The sequence below is a fragment of the Sebastes umbrosus genome, chromosome 9, assembly GCF_015220745.1.
Source record: "Sebastes umbrosus isolate fSebUmb1 chromosome 9, fSebUmb1.pri, whole genome shotgun sequence".
Classification (NCBI taxonomy): Eukaryota; Metazoa; Chordata; class Actinopteri; order Perciformes; family Sebastidae; genus Sebastes; species Sebastes umbrosus.
The window spans coordinates 15,165,206-15,186,623 of NC_051277.1; the positions used below are offsets into that span (position 1 = coordinate 15,165,206).

The 21,418-nt window shown below is 42.8% G+C and overlaps 1 protein-coding gene across 16 annotated transcripts in view; it reads left to right on the top strand.

Annotated features, from left to right (window-relative positions):
• LOC119494157 (protocadherin alpha-C2-like) overlaps positions 1 to 21,418 on the top strand; it is a 169,968-nt gene that overhangs the window by 145,006 nt on the left and 3,544 nt on the right. For 15 of the 16 annotated variants that reach the window (XM_037779823.1, XM_037779818.1, XM_037779820.1 and 12 more), the window contains exons 2-3: positions 7,044 to 7,108; positions 11,043 to 11,128. In XM_037779823.1, coding sequence (XP_037635751.1) covers positions 7,044 to 7,108; positions 11,043 to 11,128 — 151 coding nt within the window. Of the gene's footprint in view, positions 1 to 686; positions 3,562 to 7,043; positions 7,109 to 11,042; positions 11,129 to 21,418 lie in introns of those variants that run through there. The other variant, XM_037779807.1, reaches the window with a different exon arrangement.

Genomic DNA, 21,418 nt, shown 5'->3' on the forward strand with positions numbered 1-21,418 from the left:
CAAGGTGAAACAGCCAGATCCGCCCATGTTGTTCTGATGGTTAAAAACAGGGAGCTGTGAAACACACTCCCAAATCCTGATATTCCTATGGCTTTTGTTGTGATATAAACTCACATATAATTACAAAAAAAAAACGTTCTTTAAATTGGGTAACGTGTATCAAAGTCGCTGGACATTACAGAGGGTTGCTGCACTAGAACCGATTCGCATGGAATTTTTTTTTTTTTTTACAGTTGATTTATTTGTTTATTTATAGGCTATCTTTCCTTTTCATTTTCAAAATATAGACTGCTTGTATCATAAATCTGCTTTTTCCATTTGGCTCGAGGGGTCCCTGCGTAATTGTGGGTTTGCATCAGTGAATAAATTGGTTCATAAATCAGTTTTCCCGGCGCACAATGAAAAGGGCGGTGGCACTGACAAAAAAAAAAAGAGGGAAAACGATTGTGTCGAAATCTTTTCCCCCCGAAATGATCAGATGACATTCACCTGCTCCGTGCACCGGCGTCCAGATTAGACAGATACAACTCCAGTCTTTTGTGGGGTTTTTTAATTTTTATTAGATGGTCGATCATTTGATTCGGAGGTGCTGAAATGCAGCCAGCATCGTTTGAGCGAGTGGCTCCCTCCTCCTCTTTTTGCCCACAGACACCATCGCAGAGAGAGAAAGGGAGGGAGGGAGGGATGGAGAGAGAGAGGAATAGGCAGCACCAGTGAAAGGAGTCAGAGAATTTTATAAACAGCACCCAGCACAGACAAAGGAAAACATGGATACACGGGGGAAAATTCCCTTTAAACAGGCTCCAGAGAGGATGCGCTGGTCGTCCTGCACATAGTCGGAGTGATGCGCGGACTATTGCCTCGTTTTTAATGAGGCGGGTGGGAACGCACAGCGAGCTGCAAAGGCGGAAAGATTTCCTCCAACCCGTCTTGCAAATTCTGCCTGCGATGGCTGTGACTGCGCGCTGCTGTTACAGTGTAAATGAGAATGTGCCTTTCTCTTTGTATCTGGTGATTTTCGTACTCAGTGGCCTTACAAATGCACAAATCCGATACTCCATTCCGGAGGAGCTGGAGAACGGGGCACTGGTCGGTGACATTGTCCGAGATTTGGGTCTGGACCTGAGGAAACTTTCCACGCGACGCATCAGGATCACGTCGGACAGCGGGAGGAGGTATTTCACCATCAACCACAAAACCGGCAAGCTGGTGGTGAGTGACCGCATCGACCGAGAGACGGTGTGTGAATTCAGTGGCACCTGTTCGCGCAACCTGGAGGTGGTGTTGGAGAACCCGCTGGAGGTGCACAACGTGGAGGTGGAGATCTTGGACGTGAACGACAACGCGCCACAATTCCCTCGAGATGAATATCAGCTCGAGGTGGCCGAGTCCGCCCTCACAGGGTCGCGCTTCCACATCGAGGGAGCTCAGGACGTAGACGATGGATCCAACTCTGTGAAGCAGTACCGCCTCAGCCAGAACGACCACCTCACTCTGGACTCCATTAAGCCCTTTTCCAATAACAAGCACATCGAGTTCATTCTCAAAAAGCCCTTTGACCGCGAGCAGATGCCCTCTCATCAGCTAATCCTGACAGCAATAGATGGAGGCACCCCACAGCGAACTGGCACGGCCAAAATCAATGTGCGCATCCTTGATGCCAACGACAATGTACCTGCGTTTGACAGCTCCGTGTACAAAGTCAAACTGTCCGAGAATTCCCCAAAGGGCGCACTTGTGATCAAGTTGAATGCAACAGACCCAGATGAGGGCTCAAATGGGGAGGTCTTTTACTCCTTCAGCAGTTACACACCAGAAAGAGTCAGACAGATGTTTTCCATGGACACAGAAACAGGGGAAATTAGGGTGAAAAACAATATAGACTATGAGGAGACAAACTCGTATGAAATGTACATACAGGCGATGGACAAGGGGCCAGCTCCTGTGGCAGTTCACTGCAAAGTAGTCGTAGAAGTTTTGGATGTCAATGACAACATTCCTGAGATTGTACTGTCTTCGCTCTCCAGCCCTGTACGCGAGGATGCCCGGGCTGACACGGTTGTAGCGTTAATCAGTGTGAATGACCGGGACTCTGGACCAAATAAAAAAGTCACCCTGGAGATCATGCCCAATTTGCCTTTCAGGATCAAGTCTTTCCGGAACCACTACACCGTCGTCACATCCGCTTTCCTGGACCGGGAAACCATCTCATCCTACAACGTCACCGTCAACGCCGTGGATGAAGGCACCCCACCCCTGTCATCTCAAATGACATTTAAGGTGGACGTCGCAGACGTGAATGACAACCCACCTCGTTTTGAACAGACATCATACACTGTTTACATTACCGAGAACAATGCTCCCGGTGCACCTCTGTGCGTTGTCAAGGCCACAGACGCTGATGCTAAAGAAAATGCACGCATCACCTATACTGTCCTGAATGACAACAACCATGGTATCCCTGTAGCCAGCTACGTCAGCATCAAACCTGACAAAGGTGAAGCCTATGCCCTGCGAGCCTACGACTTTGAGAAGCTCAGAGAGTTTCACTTCCAGATTAAAGCCCAGGACAACGGCGTGCCTCCCCTCAGCCGTGTGGCCACAGTGTATGTTTACATCATGGATCAGAATGACCACGTGCCCAGGATCGTCTACCCACCGGCCAACGGGAGCCGCACCACAGAGACACTGATGAAAAACGCTGAAGCAGGAGTGTTGGTTAGCAAGGTGACCGCGTGGGATGGCGACGCAGGGCAGAATGCTTGGCTGCTCTACGCCCTGGAGCAGACCAACGCAGACCTTGACCTGTTCAAGGTGCACGAGTACACGGGTGAGATTCGCACCACAAGGCGCGTTATCGAGGACAACTCCACCTCCTTCCTTCTGACAGTGCTGGTGCACGATAGCGGCTTACCGCCACTCTCCTCCACAGCCACCATCTATGTGCATGTGATGGAGCTGCCACCGAAGTTGACCCCTGACCCCAAGCGCATCATCAGGCCCAACAGCCCTCTAATGTTTTCCAACGTCACCCTCTACCTCATCATTGCCCTGAGTGCCACAACCTTTGTGTTCCTGGTCACCATCTTTGTTCTGGCCATCGTGCGTTGCCATGCCTACTGCACCCAGCCTGGTTCCTGCTCCCCATGTTGTGTATCAAAGAAGAGTGTTCCAGATGGGGGCACCTCAGCGGTTGGCGGTGGGGGTGCTGGAAGAGCTGCAGGTGGAGGAGGTGGAGGTGGAGGTGGAGGTGGAGGTGGCGGTGGAGGTGGAGGTGGCGGTGGCGGTGCAGGTGGAGGGCAACTAAACGACAATGTAGCCCTGCGCCGTGACCTAAAAGTGGAACCGCATTATATTGAAGTGCGGGGAAATGGGTCTATGACCAAAACATACTGTTACAAGACATGCCTGACCGCCACGTCAGGAAGCGACACTTTTATGTTCTACAACACAGGGCGGCCGCACAGCGGCACCTGGGGCTCGGGGTACGTCACCAGCCACAGCGGACAGAGCCAGTTATTTGTACGGCGTCTCAGTATGCCAGATGCAACTGCCATTCAGGTGTGTGCGTGTGTCTGGCGTGATCTCTGTGTTTTGTTATTTTAGATTGCCTCATAACAGTAAATGACACACAAAGCACGAGCCATAAAAGGAAAATTCTAAGAGAGTTATGGCTCAGCTTTTGCTCTAGGGCGGTGTTCTTGCAGTAGGATTGCAGTTGACATTTACTGCTCTGGAGCTGTTAAAGCCTTTCATCTGTTCTTCTGACGTGTGATGGTTTATAAATATATATTTTCTGGATGTCTTCCAGACGGTTCAGGTGGTTATTCTAGTAAAGTGGCATAAGGACATTTATTAGGTATTAGATAAAAGGTTACAATTTGTGTGCCATACCCAGGATCTGCTTAGTCCTTTTAAGTTCTCTGAAACTAATTTATATGATCTGTGTTTATTTGGACGAAGAAAGAGATACCACCATTTTGTTTATGCATGTGCTTCCATTGTTAGGTCTACTGGTCTTTACATGCCATTTATCTTCAGGTCTGCATCTTAGAAACCTGGCATACACAAGTGTGGGTAGTTTCTCTGGGCTGTGTGTTTATTTGCGTGCGTAGGTGGGTGCACTCTGATTTGCTGGATGTGGTAGATGGTGTCTTTGTGTTGTGTTCCACGCTTGCTAAAGACCAGTTGTTTGATGATTCAGGGTATGAGATGTTAAAGTGCACCTGTCCTCCACAGTTCGGCAGAAAGCTGTAATGAAAATATTTTTCAAGAACATCTTTCTCTGCTCCCTGTTACTCTCTTTTCACAACAACAAAACCAGTAGATTTCAGCTTGTTCACCTATGACCCCACACAGCCTGTGTTATTTGTCTACTACGGGCTGCCTGCCACATTATTCAAGTCCAGTAGGTCCAGAGGGCATTCGTTGGTCATCTCTATAGAAAGGCAGAGTCTGGGAAATAGTGCAGCCTTCGCCAGCTACAAGGGCCACCAGTCCCACTGCACCAAAATATTCTCTTCTGGTCACGTACTTCTCTGGTACTGAGCAGTAAGCCAGAGTTTGGGAATGTGTGAAGAAGGCAGAGATGGTGTCTGAGTTTCCTTTAGATTAGAGCTTCATTTCTTGGTATTTTTCCCATATAAAAGGTTGATATGCACATGATTTGTTTGCATCATTTATGCTTGTAGTAAAACGGAACAGTATTATTAGGATAAAACAAACATTATTTGTTTTCTACATGATCGTGTTTGCCCCAGAGCCTCCCTGGGTCTGTCTCTGCAGTGCAGAAAAGGATATTAGTGGAAAATAAGTGATAAAAAACAGAATAAAGAAATGCTGAAGGTAATTGTTCTATTATCACTTGACGTGTTCCTCATTAAATGCCAGTCATGTTTGTTCTTGCTATGTAATTAACTGGCAGCGATGTGTTTCTCAGTACCGTGTGTGGATTGGCTGGCTCGGCACAGATGAGGCGGGGGATGAAAGGTGATTGGACACGGTGTTGATGGCGGAGGTGTGAGCTCTGTATCCATGCTAGAAGTGTTCACTCAGAGGGAGAGGGAAGAATGGAGAATAAGGCGTGAAAAGAGCCGAGTGGCCAAATAAAAAGCTTTCTTTATTCCCTGATTTTCAAAGTACGGTCAGGCAAGGAAATGAATACACTAAAAAGCCATAGTGGTTTTTTTTTCTATTTCCATTTAATTGGTTTCCTTCCCTTTCAAATGATGAAACAGAATGCATTGATTTCTCATCCTCTTTATGAGTCAGATTTGTTTTTGTTTGTCTGTTTACATTTATTGCGTGATGTCTTCCCTTGAGAGTATATCCGACTGTGGACGTGTTTAGGTTCCAGATGCTTGTATCTAATGTGTGTATGTGCTAGTGTGTGTGTGTTTTCATTTACCCCCATAAACACCATACGGCCAAACAGACTTCTCCCTTCGGCCACTGCCGCGCCGCAACAGTGCAAACGTTTAGCAAAGCAGTTTAGTCCCATTTGTGGACAATCTGGTCTTATTTTAATGATTTGTCTCACTCTCTTCTAGTGTTTTGCGAAGGGAAAATTAGACAGTGAGCTTTTGTTTAACTGTGTTTTTATTGCCCTACTACTAACACTTTTTCCCTTTCAATATCAATCTAAGCTATCGATCCAGCCACTGATTGCTTTTTGAGTAGTGATTGTCTTCAAATAATCAAGTGCAGCCGTAGTTTTCAGTATGGATAAGCGTCTGCGATGCTGCAGGGCTCTGTATCCCCGTAGACATTCTGCCCTGTTTGAATGACTCCAGGAGGAATACCAGGCTTCTCTCATTAGGACCAAATATTGGATTTCGAGGGTGATGAATGTCCACTGCAGACTCATAGAGGTCAATGCAGCTTCAGCAGCAAGTGAACATCTGTCATATTTGAAAGGAAATGGGATTGCAAATGGGTCTCTTATGAACTGCATGGCCAAGCACGGAGAAGTCAGTCAGAATTGTTTAGCTTTGTCAGTGGTTTAGGTCGAGATTAGAGCTAATACGATATCCTCTCAGTTATGTGGTCAGGTTAACAGCACATTTTAGCTGCACCACTACTGAATTTTATTCCTCTAACCACATTTTGGTTTTATGATGTTGTATCTTTATATATTTATATAATAGAATTTATCTGAAAGGAATTTCATATTAGGATGTCACAAATGAATTGCATCACTGGCAGACAGGCAGGTGTCCCTTTGTGTCTCTCTGTTGTGGCGTGTCTGAGTCTAGATGCAGGGCCCAGGGGGTTAATCTGATATCTGCCCTCCCCCCTCATCCTTCCTCCACCTGTGACCTTCACAGGAGTGAAATGACAGAGGGTACAATGTAGACTGAGCTCTGCACAGTTACCATGGTGAGATGTGTCAGACTGACTAAGGCAGACTGTGTGCCAGTGACACTCAAGGTTTTGATCAGTGTTAAGAGGATATAACGGGGAGAAAGAGCTCAACAGCACAGGAGGGGGGGGGAGAGGGGTGGTGATGAATTTACAGAGGCAGAGCAAGCGCTGCAGGTCTATTCAGAATGCATGTTCTGAAAAACATCTTAAGTAGGGATGGAGAGTATTCAATGCAATGTTTCCATGGTGATGGACTGTACCATGACCATCCTGGGCTGAGTGGAATAACCCTGGACGTGTGGACGTGTGGACGTGTGGACGTGTAGCCTCAGGGCCCATGTATCACAGTACCGGGGCCAGTGGGCCGCTGGAGTGAAATCTCTCAAAGTCATTTTTTTTTTTTAGAGGACATGGCTGGAAGTTGGGAGGGAGAATGGGAGCAGGGGGTGTGGGGATGGGAGGAGATGAGTGCACCTGCAAGCTTTAATTCATCACTCACTTCTCTCCACAGGCACCGGCAAGCTGTCACTGCCACAAACGTGTGTGCGCGACTGAGTTTGTGTGTTTATGTGTGTGCGTGACGCGCATGCACTAGCAGTACTCTCCATGACTTATTAATGAGACGGTATTGGCTTTCGCCTGTACTTAAGACTCAATTTCTCTCACTCTCTCTCTTGCAGCCCAAAGTGCCGAGTGCCGACTGGAGATATTCAGCCTCCCTGAGAGCAGGCGGTGTAATGCAGAGGTAAGCATCCCATTTTTTTTCTGTCACTTTGCAGTAAGTATCTCATGGTACCTCACCAGTCATCTTCATCATGTTTTGTTAAAGACCAAAAGATGTGTAGACTGCTCCCTCCCACCTGAACATTTGAGCAAATAACCAAATCCTGCACCATTCTCTAAGTCACTGGTTCCCAACCTGGGGGTCCCGACCCCCACTAAGGTTAGCCAAAGCTTCACGGGGGGGGGGGAGTACACAGTTAAGAGCTAAAAGAACAATGGCCATGTGTCAGGGAGAAGAAAACACTGAATTTGTCAAAAAAGAAGCCTATTAACTAGGCGTGATTGTTAAAAATAAAATAAAAAAACAATACATAATACAATTGTACTAAAAGTCCCTAAAAATAACAGGAATATTCATCTCTGATGCAATATTCACAGGAAATAATCTGCTCAAAATTAATCCAAATTGCTTATTTTACACAAACTTCCTGCTGTTATTGTGTTCACTATTTGGGTTAATGTACAGTTTATTAGTTCTGTCCTGTAGTGTTATTGTTATGCATTGAATATAATATGACATAACAATAAAATGCGTCGTTTCAGCGGTCGTCAGCTTACTCAATGATAGAAAAGCGGTCCCTTAAAGAAAGAGGTTGGGAACCACTGTTCTAATTGCCTGATCTTAAGCACCTGCCATTCTTCATTAAGACTGATTGCTACCGCAGCTTTGAACAAAGTTTCCACCACCTAACAAAAGTGTACAGTTGTTTCTGGGAGTCATGTAACATATCCTCAAATACAGAAATGAGATGTAAAATCATATGAACATAAACTAAGTAAAATGTAATGCAAAATCATTCTTCTGTCAGTTCAAAGGAAGAAGCCCCGTCATCCTTACTGTGGAGACCAAAGATAAAAATTTCATACTGAAAAGTCATTCTCTAAATCCGTTTTAGTTTGTTGAAATGGAATAAAAAGCTCAACATGAAAAGGGTACAGAGTGTCCCTATGACATGGCCACCAGGCAACATTTATAAATGTCTTCAAAGCCCTACCAATTTTTGTACTACGTAGCAAGGTGACGCATATACTATAGGTTCATCCATGGGTCTATTCCAGTAAAGATGTCTGAGATCATCTTTACTGCCAACTGTTGCTCAGCTGTGATTACTGTTCTGAGGGGAAAGAGGTGGGAGTTAGGATCAGCCTTTTCTAAAACAGAATAATTACTATCTTTTTTTAGATATATAATATAATAATTAAATAACGTTTATAATAAAGTAATTTTCGATCAATTGGAAGTAAATATTACAGTATGTTGGCAGTAATACCAAAGAAATTTCAAATAGGTTACTTGGTAATTATCACCTAATTACCATGAAATTTGCTGACCTGTAAAATGAATAGTGATCATAGAAAACAATTGAATCTGAAATATGAGAGGAGTGAGGAGAAATGCGGTTGGGAATGGCGTTTTTAATATTACCACAGACAGATGGAGAAGTGACGGGAGGGAAGGGTAAGCAGCAGAGAGGGGGTCAGTGATGGATGAAGGGCAGGTAGTCAGGTGGAAAGATGGCCTATCAGGGACATGGGGATTGCTGCATGACCACACCAGTGATCAGATTACCCATAAGACACTGGGGTGTCACCCGCTGTTGGATCAGATGGACTCGACCAAATCAAGGGTCGTGCTAATGAGACGGCACCAACAAGTATCAGGCTTAATGAGGTAGCCATGATATCTCTATCCATACCTATTATCATATTCAACTTCTATCATCTTCCTATAGATATATATGGCACAGATGGATGAGACACTGGCCTTAAACAGACAACAACTGGCTTTTCAATCCCTAGGCCAGAGAAAATATTAGTATCACAGCTCTAAATAAACAGTATTCTTCTATTGCTGCTCATTGACATGAGTCTCCTGACACCCAACTGTATGTGTTACATTATCAGTATACTGTAGATACACATACTGAACAGTATATTCTCGTGTGCACTCTGATGTCCATGTCAGATTAATAACTGTGTACCATCTGAGGGTCATTAATGCTACACAGATTCCCTCATAATTACAGCAACGCTAAGCGTTAATGTGCTTGTGTGAACCAGTCTAACATATTAAATCTTTCTCTGATGTGTATTAAGTTGACTATCCCCCATGTCCCATTACCAAGCCTCGCTGTATGTTCATTTATAATCAGAGCTTGTATAAGAGATTTTGGATATCGCACCCAAACACCATGTAATGGCACTGACCTATTTCATTTCATTTAATCTCTGTTGAAATGCACATGGTTTCCTAGTAATAGTGTGTTTTAGGGGATAGGTGTATCTGGGTTCATTTTGTGATTAAGATTTAAAACAAATAAATTTAACAGAAAGGAGAATAATGAGGAAATGTGTGTTTACAGACAACAAGATGAGATGATGACAAACAAGAGAGAAGTTTGAAAAGTGTATTATCAGCCCAGTGTTGCCATTAATATTTGATCAGTGTACCTGGATGATGCTGGTGCTTAGCAGCATTTAAAATGGCCTCCATCATCAAATCACTTTTGTTCCCTTCACAGAACTACTGTGCATATAGATTCATACATATTTTAACTCTCTTCAGCATTAATAAACTACAGACTTGTACTCACAATTCTATTTGAATAGTCCCTGATTCCCAACATCTTCTATAAAGACTGAAATCTCCTTGTTTTCAAGAAGTAAAACAATTATTGACGCCTTGGAAACACATAAATTACCAGGAAGAAAGACCTGCTCACACAGACCTCAGCAAAGGTTTTAACTTCTAAATATCTAGTTTTTCACTCGGGGGGAGAGTGTGGAGACAGCAGCCGGTAGAGATTGAGAGTAATTGCTTTTAGAATAACAATTTGAGTAGGTTTATATGTTTTTGTATCTGAATTATCTCTTTTTGAACACAATTCATTCTGGAAGTCTTTAATCCCCTCCCCTAAACAGCGATTGTCCAATTATATCTTAGCAACTGTAACCGGGCAAGCCAGAGCAGTTCTTTTCCCCTATACCAGAATGATAATGTGTGGAGCCAGACCTTTATCTACCGCTGACACAGCTCTGGAGAAAAATCTGGCTCTGCGAGACTTGCATACCTACAGTAGCGTTACCGAGCGTTACTTCCAAGGCCAAGGAGCACATCCTAACTAGGCAACTAGGTCATTTTCTGGGTTACAGGTTATGTTATGAAATGGGTTAATCTGCTGCTAACACCCAGCAACCAAATCACAGACAAATAATCTTATATTATGGTTAGATATCCAATTCATGGCTATGATACAGCATGTTTGGTTGAAGTGACCCTTTAAGAGAGGTTCTGCCCTCCTTACTTGGATCATATCAGAAAGCAGTAGCATTTTTATAAAGACACGCAGGTTTCACCTGGGTCTTCATGACTAAAATCTTATTGTCAGAGCTAGAAAATATAATCCTTCCCTTTTTAAAGATAAGGTAGAAGCAGTGAGAGAGAACTGTGGTTTGTAGCAGCATTTCTGTTGCTATTGTTCAGCACCATAGAGAGTGTGGTGTTTTTCAGTAGAGGGGAGGGTGCTGAAATCCCACAGAGTGTGTGTGAAAATGTAAGAGCGGCCATCTGTAATCCATAATCCAGAGAATGTCAGAAAAATGTAGGGTGAATACTTTAATCCTAATCTGAACGTTACATTTTCTAACCCCCACACACAGAGTACCAAGGTTTGAATTTGTAATATTGTGTAATTATAGGAAACATATGGGGACGGGAGAATTAAAGCTTATGTTTAAGTCACGTTAAACAATCACAACGTAGAGCTTTACAAAGTATTAAATTATGTGGGTATGGATTCTTTCTGATGTGCAGATTAATTTAGCATTGCTTGGTATATATAATATGTGAGTAAATACCATTCCAGTGTGTAATATGTTTGTTTTTTGTGTTGCAGCTCGGTGCACATGGAAGAGTCCTCGGTAATGCAAGGAGCCCAAGGTGTCCTGGTTCAGAACTGGCCCACTGCATCCAGCGCCGCTGGTAAGAATCAATCTCTCCTCTAAACCAAACACAATTAACTTAAACACTGTCTTAGGCACAGTAAACAATATATTTAAATAAAGTAAGAGGTCTGCTTGGCATTCATGGACCCAGTCGAGTCCTAAAGGTCACAAATAGTGACAACCATTTACAATGTAGCTTATAATGTCTCTCTCTGCAACACATTCCATGACACAGACTCAGACCAAACCACGAATAACTGTACATTCCTCAAGAGCTTCTCAGACCACGAGAGAGTAATAATAAAATGAGGAATACGGAGATATCAGCTACGTGATCGCCCTGACACTTCCCACTGCTGCAGGGAGAGGAAATGACACATGCTGCATAGGCATAGATGGATATCTCTGCCCTCTGTATCAGCAAGGGAGACAATACAGACAAAAAGAGGGCAAGAGAGAGAGAGACGATAGTTGATTGGATTATCAGCGAGATGTTTACAGAGGCATAAGCCACTGAGCCACAGAGGACAAACATTAGGGGACGCATTAGAGAAGAAAAATAAAACACAATTAATGTGGATCTCTTTCATTCTCTCTTTCACACTCACAAAGACCAAGATTAGGGGTTGGTGATGTGGGCAACAAATCATATTCATTTTAAATATTTGTAAGTTCTCAATAATGTTATATAACATGGGCTTTTAAAATGATATATCTGTGCATTACATTCAAAAAGCAGTCGAATGCTTTGTAGAAAGATTGTAATATTGCTGTCTTGAAGGAAACAATCTTTTAAATAATTTTACACTTTGCAAAACAGCCTATGAAATATGAGTCAAATTCATAGTGTTGTTCTAAAAAGAATAGTAATTATTGGCAGCGCTATCACTGCAAAGCAGCTGCAGGCAAGTGACGCACATGCAAGTGTCAACTTCAGCTTGCTTGAGAATCAACAAGTCTAAATTTAACATTTTACACCATTTGCCACATTGTTGTTGTCAGGTATGCAGAAATGTTGCATGGGTAAAACAGACTTACACGTATAGTTTTGCTCATAATGATTGGTGCATTATCCTCACTATAATGATGGCAGGAGAGCACACAGTGGCAAGAAGTCATTTTATTTACAGAAGACAAAAAGACAAAGTATCTTTTGTCTTCATCCGGGTTGAAAAGACCTCACCGAGGCTCAAACAAAACACCTCAAAGGAGCTTATTAGAAAACAGTGGTAACTGAATCCGAAGAACGGGAACACTAGAGCAAAACAAAACTCTAAATGACAGCGTACTTGATGCTAGATGACATTTCATGGACATTGTAATGTGAATGTCATTGCATATGATCTGATGCCATATTCCCTTCCCCGAACCAAGATTTATGACCAAAGATGCGCTGCGTACACGGTGTCAGAGCCCTCCGTGCATTGAGGAGAATTCAGTTGACTTTCCTGAGGATGACAGCGGGGTCAAAAAGGATTAAGAGTGAAGTAGAGAAAAGAGTGGCCCGGTAGAGCAAAATGAAGGAGGCAGGTGAGATAAGACGGAAGTGTGTACAATGAGAGGACTGGAGCGAGGACGACAGTGTTATTAAGTTTCAATGAAGAGGTGATTTGTTGTAATTAAGAAAGTGGAGATGGCCTGGCCTGGTGTCTTTTATAGACAGGAGGCGGTGGGCTGGGCAGGTAGACAAACTACCCACACACACTGACTACTGTCTCTTCCTATCCACAAACACACACACAGCCTCCTCCGCTCTGCCATCGATTTGTTGCCTTGGCTGAAGACTTACAGCCTGCAGGCACTTCAAAACATGAGAGATAGAAAGATGAAAAGAGAGGGAACAGAACAGGCAGCAGTGACGTCTTCAGGGTGGGTCACTGGTAACGAGATCAGCTGGTGAGGATTTAAGGTGGTCTAATTTAGCCGCGGCAGTTGCAGAACAACACATTGTGCACACGCTAACCTTGCTTTGCCTAAGGGCCGACTGTCCCTTCTTTATCTCATTGTTAGACGGGTTAATAATGGAAATATTAGCTGGGGGATATATTAGCTTCAGGTCAAATTTGAAGGTTGGATTAAGGATAATTCTGGTTTAAGAGTGTCGGATAATATGGAAAGCATTTATTTCCAGAGCTCTCCCTGACTGGAGGACAAGCTAGGGAAGGATTTGTGTTCTGACTTTGAAGTTGGGTCTGTTTATCATGTCTCAGGAACGAGAGAAATGGAGATATTGATTCAATGTGGCCTGTCACGTCACTATGAGTCACCGTCTATGCTATTTATAACTAAATCATCTTGTTTGCTAGGCAGGCTGTGGTCCTGAGGTGGATAGCAGGAGTGTATATGAGAGTTTGGTTCGCTGAGGGAATTGTTTCGCTGTACCAACAGGGTGATGTTTTGCCTCGCAGTCTATTTTTCGCTTCGATGCGAGACACGGAGGTACAGCCGACAACGCCCCTGTTTCTCCCCCTTCCGATTTAGAGCGTGTGGATTTGTGTGTAGTTGCGTCTTGTTTAGTGTTTTCGTGTATGTGTGCTTGCTTGGCTGTGTTGCTAAGTGTGTTTTGGCTGCCTGCTCTGTGTGCTGCTCCTGCTGTGACAGATGGAGCGCAGCCCACACCCAGATTAACAGACCCACATTAATGAAATCAGGGTTCTGCTTGCTGTCTCTCCAACTCTCCCTCCCTATCTGTTTCTCACTCCCTCTGTGTCGTCCTGCTCTTGTCTCTAAACCAAGGGCACACAGGGATTCAGAGAGAACTGTGCAGTATTGCAACCATCCCCTGGAGAGATGGGCAGAGAGAGACGGGAGGGGGAGGAGGGAGATTTGCAGGTTGCAAAGTGAGGGATTGGAAAGAAACAAGAGAATAAGAAATAAAGGATAAGGTGGAGAGGAAGGTAGAGAGACGTGATGAGCTGTTTGGGAGGGTGTGACAATGAGTAAATCAGAGTGATTGACAAAGTATGCAAAGGAAAGAGAGGAAGCTGTATGAGGCTGCTGTTGCTAGGGGAGAGCGGATAGACTAGACAGAGAGCGAGGGAGAGAGAGCTTGCAGCATTATTCTCCATCAGCACAAGCACTGTCACCATGACTCCTACCAATGTCCTACTGCTTCACTGGAGGATGCAGTTTCCACGGCAACCATTCATGGCCCCTAATGTTGGCAAGAGAGAGAGAGAGAGAGAGGAAGGGAGGGGGGCTGTTATATAGAGGGGAATGCAAACATATGGTGTGGGACAAAAGGTGCTGAAGGAGGGGGGAATTAAAAAACGACTCTGGCATCAGGTGAAGGACAAGACGAAGGGAGGTGCACATACATGAGCAAAAGCTAAAACAGAACGGGAGGGGGGTGATAGCGTTAAAGGAAGGAGGGAGGTGTTTGGAAAAGTGAGAGTTGGAGGTTAAGAGGTGTAAAGGGACGGAGAGAGAGCAGAGGAGGGAGTAACAGAAGGAGAGTGACCTACATTCACTGGGGCGGTGGTGTACTGCAGAGGTGGATGCAGGTTTACTGTTTACTGTTTTCTTTATCGCCCCAGTTTGCACACACACACACACACACACACACACACACGCTAGAATATATACACAGAGGAACAGAGAAAGACAGATTAGATTAGAGTTAACAGTAATCAACTGCAGCAGGCACTTGTCAAGGCAGAAATAGACTCAAGGGTGGAGGCAAAATGCCAAGAGAAAAAGGTGGACAAGGGGAGACTCTACTGAGGATTTATGTTTCATTTTGCCCCGTCAATGCCTCAGGGCTCGCCCATATCTGCTATTTAGCATCCAGGACCATGACCTCATGCATTTACACTTCATTTTACAGGTCTGCAAATATCATGGTAATAAGGTGATGATTAGCAAGTAACCTATTTGAAATTTCTTTGGAATCACTGCCAAATTACCCCAATATTTCCCTCAAAATTTATAAAAAAAATTACTTGATTATAAACATTATTTAATAATTATATTCCGCTATTTCCCAATAGCTGGTAATTAATTTAATACATTTCCAGGAAAAGAATACAAAGTAAATTGATATGCTTTATTTCCATGTCTGCTGGTAAATAGATAATAAATAGCAGATAACATTTGAAATCTCTTAAAAAAAACCTCCCTGAATCATTACATTAGCTACCAGGTTACAATTGTGTAGACAATAAGTCACACAATGGTGAAATTTGTGCCTGATCAGAAGTGTCTTTTATTATTTTTGGTTTTCCACCTCCGATGAAGAGCAGCGCACAGCCGCTTCTCAAGCCTAAGGGCCTAATTTTAACGATTATATGCTATTTTAGCATATAATTATTAAATAATGTTTATAATAAAGTAATTTTCAATACATTTTGATGCAAATATTGGGGTAATTTGGCAGTGATTCCAAAGAAATTTCAAATAGGTTACTTGCTAATTATCACCTAATTACCATGAAATTTGCAGACCTGTAAAATGAAGTGTTACCTCTGCATCTTCGTCAGTGTCATCAGGAAGGGTAGGTGCACATATTTTTTGAGTGATTTCTCAAAAGACACAAAGAGGTAGGCAAAGAAAGAAGACATAAAAACAGACAATTCAAGGCTATGTGTCATACTTTAGAGAAGCAGTCTTTTAGTTAAGGTGAATTTGATATGAAACGTTTTTTTGGCGAGGTAGAACAGTCTAGAACCTGTCAGGGACTTTTCACAGTTTCTAAATCCCTCCGCCCCATCTGTTTCCATTTCTCGACTTCAGTTATTTGCTTTCCTTTATTGTCACTTTGCTTTTTGTTCCCATCCTGCGCTTGCTCTCTCTCTCTGAGTCTTTATATATCTTGCCAGCTCTCTCCCTCTCTTTCTCTCTGGAGAATAAATCAATTTCTACTTCTCCGTTTTTCATAGCACCTACACATACTGACATACAGTATACATACACAGGGATAACAGCTCCAACTCCCACACATACACCTACAGTCAGTGTTATTTTTATTGTGTTAAGCCCTGTCACTTGGGATTGCTTGTGTCCACCATCTGCCACACGATCCAGCTGGGAGGAGACAGCAAGGTGCTCAACCTGGCATGAAACCCAAACAGACACACAATTGTACACTCCAATATGCATATGCAGAGGGATAATTGCTCTTAAAAAAAACACAACCAGCCATCATTATTGTGTTATCACCCACAACGGTTTTCTTTCTTTATTTAATTTACTGTAAGCAGATTTGTGAATATATGGTAATTTATGCAGGCACAGAATGTATTCTTCTATCACCACTCAGGCATAGCAGTGAAAACACAGACACATGAATAAGAATTAGGTTCTGAATAGACGGCAACATCACATTTAGTTTTTATCACGATGAGCACACACTGCACAGCACACTAACAAACGCAGGTGCCGTCTTGAAGAAGGGTGTGGTCCCTGCTGACTGTTTACTTTCATAACAATCACAGATTTCTCCACCACTGCAGTGTGAAAAAAAAATGAATCGCACCTTCAGGATCTTTTTATCCTTTTTTCCTCCTCCTCCCACCCTCCGTTTTGGTGGTGAGCATCATGTTTCACATCTGCATCCCTGCACTTCCTGGCCCCTCTTCTTCCTCCTCCTCCTCCTCCTCTTCCTCCTCAGCTAGTTATGTAACGCTGCACTGCGCTCCACTGCGCTTCAGCCCAACTGGCCGATGGTAGGGCGAGACAAGGGGATGAATAAAGTAGACGTGGCAAAATGGAACTTGGGTGATTTAAGTGGCTGTGAAAACCTTGGGCGGCAACAGGGGAGCGATGGGAAGTTCACACACAGAGATGTGGATTGAAGACTCTAGTCTAGAGATTAAACTCAGGGGGAAATGTGGAGAAAATCACTAACGCAAAATGATTGATTACTGCAACTTGTGTCGCTCTAACTATTCAAACACAGAGGGTTTAAAAGTCTAGTTGCAGATACATGGAGAGAGTAATAGAGCTGGAGGGTTAATAGGAAGCAAATAACCCATCCTCGTCTCTAATGTGCCTGGCAGTTACCATTGACGGACAAGCTGTTTAATACCCAATCACATTAATGTGACCATAAACATTGATAGGCGTGATTAAGACTCGTCAATAACTGCGAGGGACGGGTGTTGGCTGGCTGTGTTTTCATGCAAGATTAGTTGAAAGGTCAGGGGAAATGAGCGATAGAGGAAAAGAGAAGGAGGGAGGTCGTGCAAGAGGAACAGAGAGGAGAGAGGAGAGGAAGTTTTGCTCTGCAACAGCCATCGACAAATCAGATTGAAGCGATGGCTGTGTGGAGATCAGTGTTGGGCGAGGTGAGTCTGTTACCATCGTGAAGGAAGAGACGCAGAGAAAAGGCAGGGAGCAACGACATACAGTATAAGGAGACAGATAAAAGGGGTTAAAGCTGCAGTGAGTAGAATTAGAGCAAATATGATTAAAGAAATATATTTTTATAGAACAGTCTATATCCTGACAGTAGTGCATGAGACAGGTCATCTGAAAATAATCAGGTGTCCTCCGATGCTCCTAATGGCATCTGCAAGAGTTCATAGACTGGAGGAAAACAACCAATCAGAGCTGATCTGGAGCCTACCGTCTCTGAGCAGCTGTCAATCACTTGTGAAATCTGATCAAACGGTCAAACTAGGCAGCGCTGATCAAATATTAATCAATATTCTGTTACTGTAATGCCTATTTCTCGGACACAAATGTTTTCAGAAACATCTTGTAGTGTACTGTTTAGCTTTAAAATGAGATAGTTTGTGACCCGGCAGCCATGTTGAGCCGATCCCAGCTGACATTGGGCTAAGGCGATGTACACCCTGGACAGGTCGCCAAGTTCTTAAACTCGTTTGTGCCCACCTCGATCAAAATCATCACAGGGCTGACACATAGAGACAGACAACCATTCACGCTCACATTCACACCTACGGGCAATTTAGAGTCTGTTGTTAGAAATGTTTATTAAAAAAGTACAAAAGGATCCTCCCAAAGCAGCAAAGACTTATTATGATATGACCTTTTCAGTTTAACACAGCCAGACTACAGTGTGACCCATGATCTGTCTTTTTTTTTTTTTAAATCCAGCATAAGACATTGACCCTTTCAAGAGAGTTACCCTGCCCTGCCTAACCGTACCCTTTTCCATCTGTCTGCTCTCAGCATGACTCATAACTCTCCGGGGTGTTGTTTTGTTTGTGAATGTAAGTTTGCATGGGGGGCACTGGTGTCTCATCAAGTTCCCACATTGATTTAGACAGGTAATTTCTCCGAGGCAAGAGAGTGGACACTTTAGAGTAAAGCATTGCCAGCAGTTCAGTACTCCGCATTTTTTATTTAGTATTTTTGTGCTGTTTTTCTTCTGTTTCTGTTTTCCTTTTGAGATGATAGAATCAGGGTCATGTTGCTGCTTGGGGAGTCGGATGAAGACTTATCAACGAGGGGAAGACTCTTGCCTTGTAAATGAATGTGACTCTTGCTGTCTCCGTGTCTACATGTGGAGGAAGCAGTGACTGGATCTAGCCTGTCCTGTCCTAATCGTCTCAGTCTCTTTGTCAAATTCAGTCTTCTCTCTGCAGCTCTTTCAGCTTTGTTGTCGCAGTCGGTGAAAGCATGAGAGCTTTTTTGGGGGGATAGTGATGTGAAGCAATTCAAATGCATGACCCACATAATTCTTGTACGGTGGTCCCAGTCTAATTTTTAAAATGTATCTGAGGGAATTAAACATGATGATGAAAATGACGAATCAGAATAGGGATGCAACTAACAACTATTTAATTATTGAACAACCTGACAATTATCTTCTCATGTGTAAATGTGAGAACAGGGTTTTTTCCTGGCTCAAAATGAGGCGGAGATGGTACCATCCTGACCTCGGACCCTCTAGGAGGAACATTTTGTACATTTAAAAGCTAAATGCATCAATCTGGTGCACTATGAGAGCAAAATTAAGATGCTAGAACTATTAAAATATCTTGTGCTCTTGTAAACAATTTTGTGCTCAGTGGTTTACTGTAGGCTACTCAAGTACTGTCCTTAAGTACAATTTTGAAGTGCGTGTACTTTACTTGAGTATTTCCATTTTATATTACTTTATAGCCAACTTAGAAATATTGTACTTTTTTACTTCACAATATTAGTTTCTAGCTACTGTATGTGTAGATTCAGATTATTAATACAACATATAAATCAACTAATAAACTATGGTGTATTATTAAGCAGTATATAATTATTAAGAATATAAAGTAGTGAGAGCTGGAGATGGGACGAAATTTGATGGATCGTAATGATGGATCGTAATTTTCTATGCAGGAAAAACCCTGTAAGAAAATTATAAAAAGTGCTCATCACATCTAAAGCCCAACGTAACATCTTCAGATTGCTTGTTCAGTCCAACCAACAGTCCAAACCCAAAGATATTCAATTTGCATTGTCATTCGTTAAACAACTTATCATCCCAGCTCTAAATCAGACTGGAATCTGTTCAAGTTCACATAAAAAAAAATGGATTCAATCCCATCGTCTGCTTCGACTTGGGCCGTTTCCCTGCAGAAGGAGGAGCTTTACAGCAGTGCGTGCCTCTATGACTGATTAGGATTGTATGCCAAGCAGGAGACGTCATGTTTGCCATGGATTTACTGCACGAATCCTTCACTGAGAGCAGATCTCACTGAGTGCTGGTAATTGAAAAGGGTAAAATATGGAAAAGAAGGAGTGAGCGAAATATGAATTAAAGCAGGGATAGAAAATTAAAGAGGGAATAAGATTGGAGCACATTATATTTGAAAAAGTGAACTAATAAATTCCATCATATTACTTTTGAAAGTTTATTATTGTGGCTGAATTAATTTTGATCAGTCATCATCTTGCATTTGTATAACAATGCAATGCAGTATTGTAACAGCCAAACACATTAACTACATATGAGACTCTTGCTCTGTCTCACTGATGTAATGGAGTTTGTATCACCTAGGTCATCATAATTGAATAAAATACAGCTTACACCCGACAAGAGCTACAACGATTAAGCGTTTAGTTGTCAACTATCCAATTAATCGCAAACTATTTTGATAATCGATTAATCGGTTTGAGTCATTTTTTTAAGAAAAAAAAGTCAAAATTCTCTGATTCCAGCTTCTAAAAAGTGAATATGTTCTGGTTTCTTTACTCCTCTTTGACAATAAACTGAATATATTTGAGTTTTGAGACAAAACAAGACATTTGAGGATGTCATCTTGGGCTTTGGGAAATACTGATGAACATTTTCACCATTTTCTGACATTTTATAGACCACACAACTAACCGATTAATCAAGAAAAATAATAGACGAATTAATCAACAATGAAGAATGAATCATCAACTCTAGCTCTACACCCAACAGTACATTCATAGTTTAGTCAGAACTACATTTGCATTCTCCATGTCCAACTATATCTAGGATGCCAGTTCATTTTGGTGTAACAAATGTAGCTGAAACCAAACACGTAGTCTGTATTTTGAGGGTAATAGTGCAGTAAGACAAGACTGGAAGATGGTATTCTCTGCCCTGGGTACTGCATGAGGTCAGGCTCCTTCTTCCAGACACTGTTCCTTCTGGTTGGATGGAGCCCTACTCAGTTAATCTCCCCTTTGGAAAGAACTCAGAAAAGGAGTCAGAGAAATAAAAGGAATATGTGGCAAGTAGGTCATTGCTGTGAGGAAAGAGCCAAAGTGATGGCATCTTTTGCTGGTAGACTGTGCTTAGTTTTTGGTATATACTGCATATAGACATTAATATGACACACACCCATATAATAAAGTGAGGGCGTGATCACTCTTTAATGCATGGTCAGGTTGGTCATTAATGCCCTCCTGCATACAGCTACACTTGCCAATTGTGTTTGTGTCCACTTTTGTTGCTTTTCTTGCCAACAATTTCCATTAAATTCCGCTAAAATACTTTATTACCCTCCTCAGCCTTTAACATAATGATGAGGGGTTTTAATGTTTCATCAAACAGTGTCACGGATGTTAGCTTTGGCCAGGAGGGATCCTTTGATTCATTGCCCACTTAGCAGCTTCTTCTTGGAAACCTCTCGTTAAGTTACACCACCTCCCACCTGTATGGCATGTCATGGCTGCTCCCTGAAGGAATGACACTCATTGACCGTTTTGATTTTTACAGTGGCTGCAGTGGATATCAGTGAACTCTCCTTGCAGCCACAGTTTTCAGACAGTAGGCCTGATTTATGTATAAAAAAGTGCAGGGGGTCAGCCGCTGGGACTCTTACAATCACATCCCGTGAACTCAAATGGTGCGGTTCAGTGGGGGGACTTGTCTGAGAATAAAACAAAATGTGGTGATACTTAATAGAGA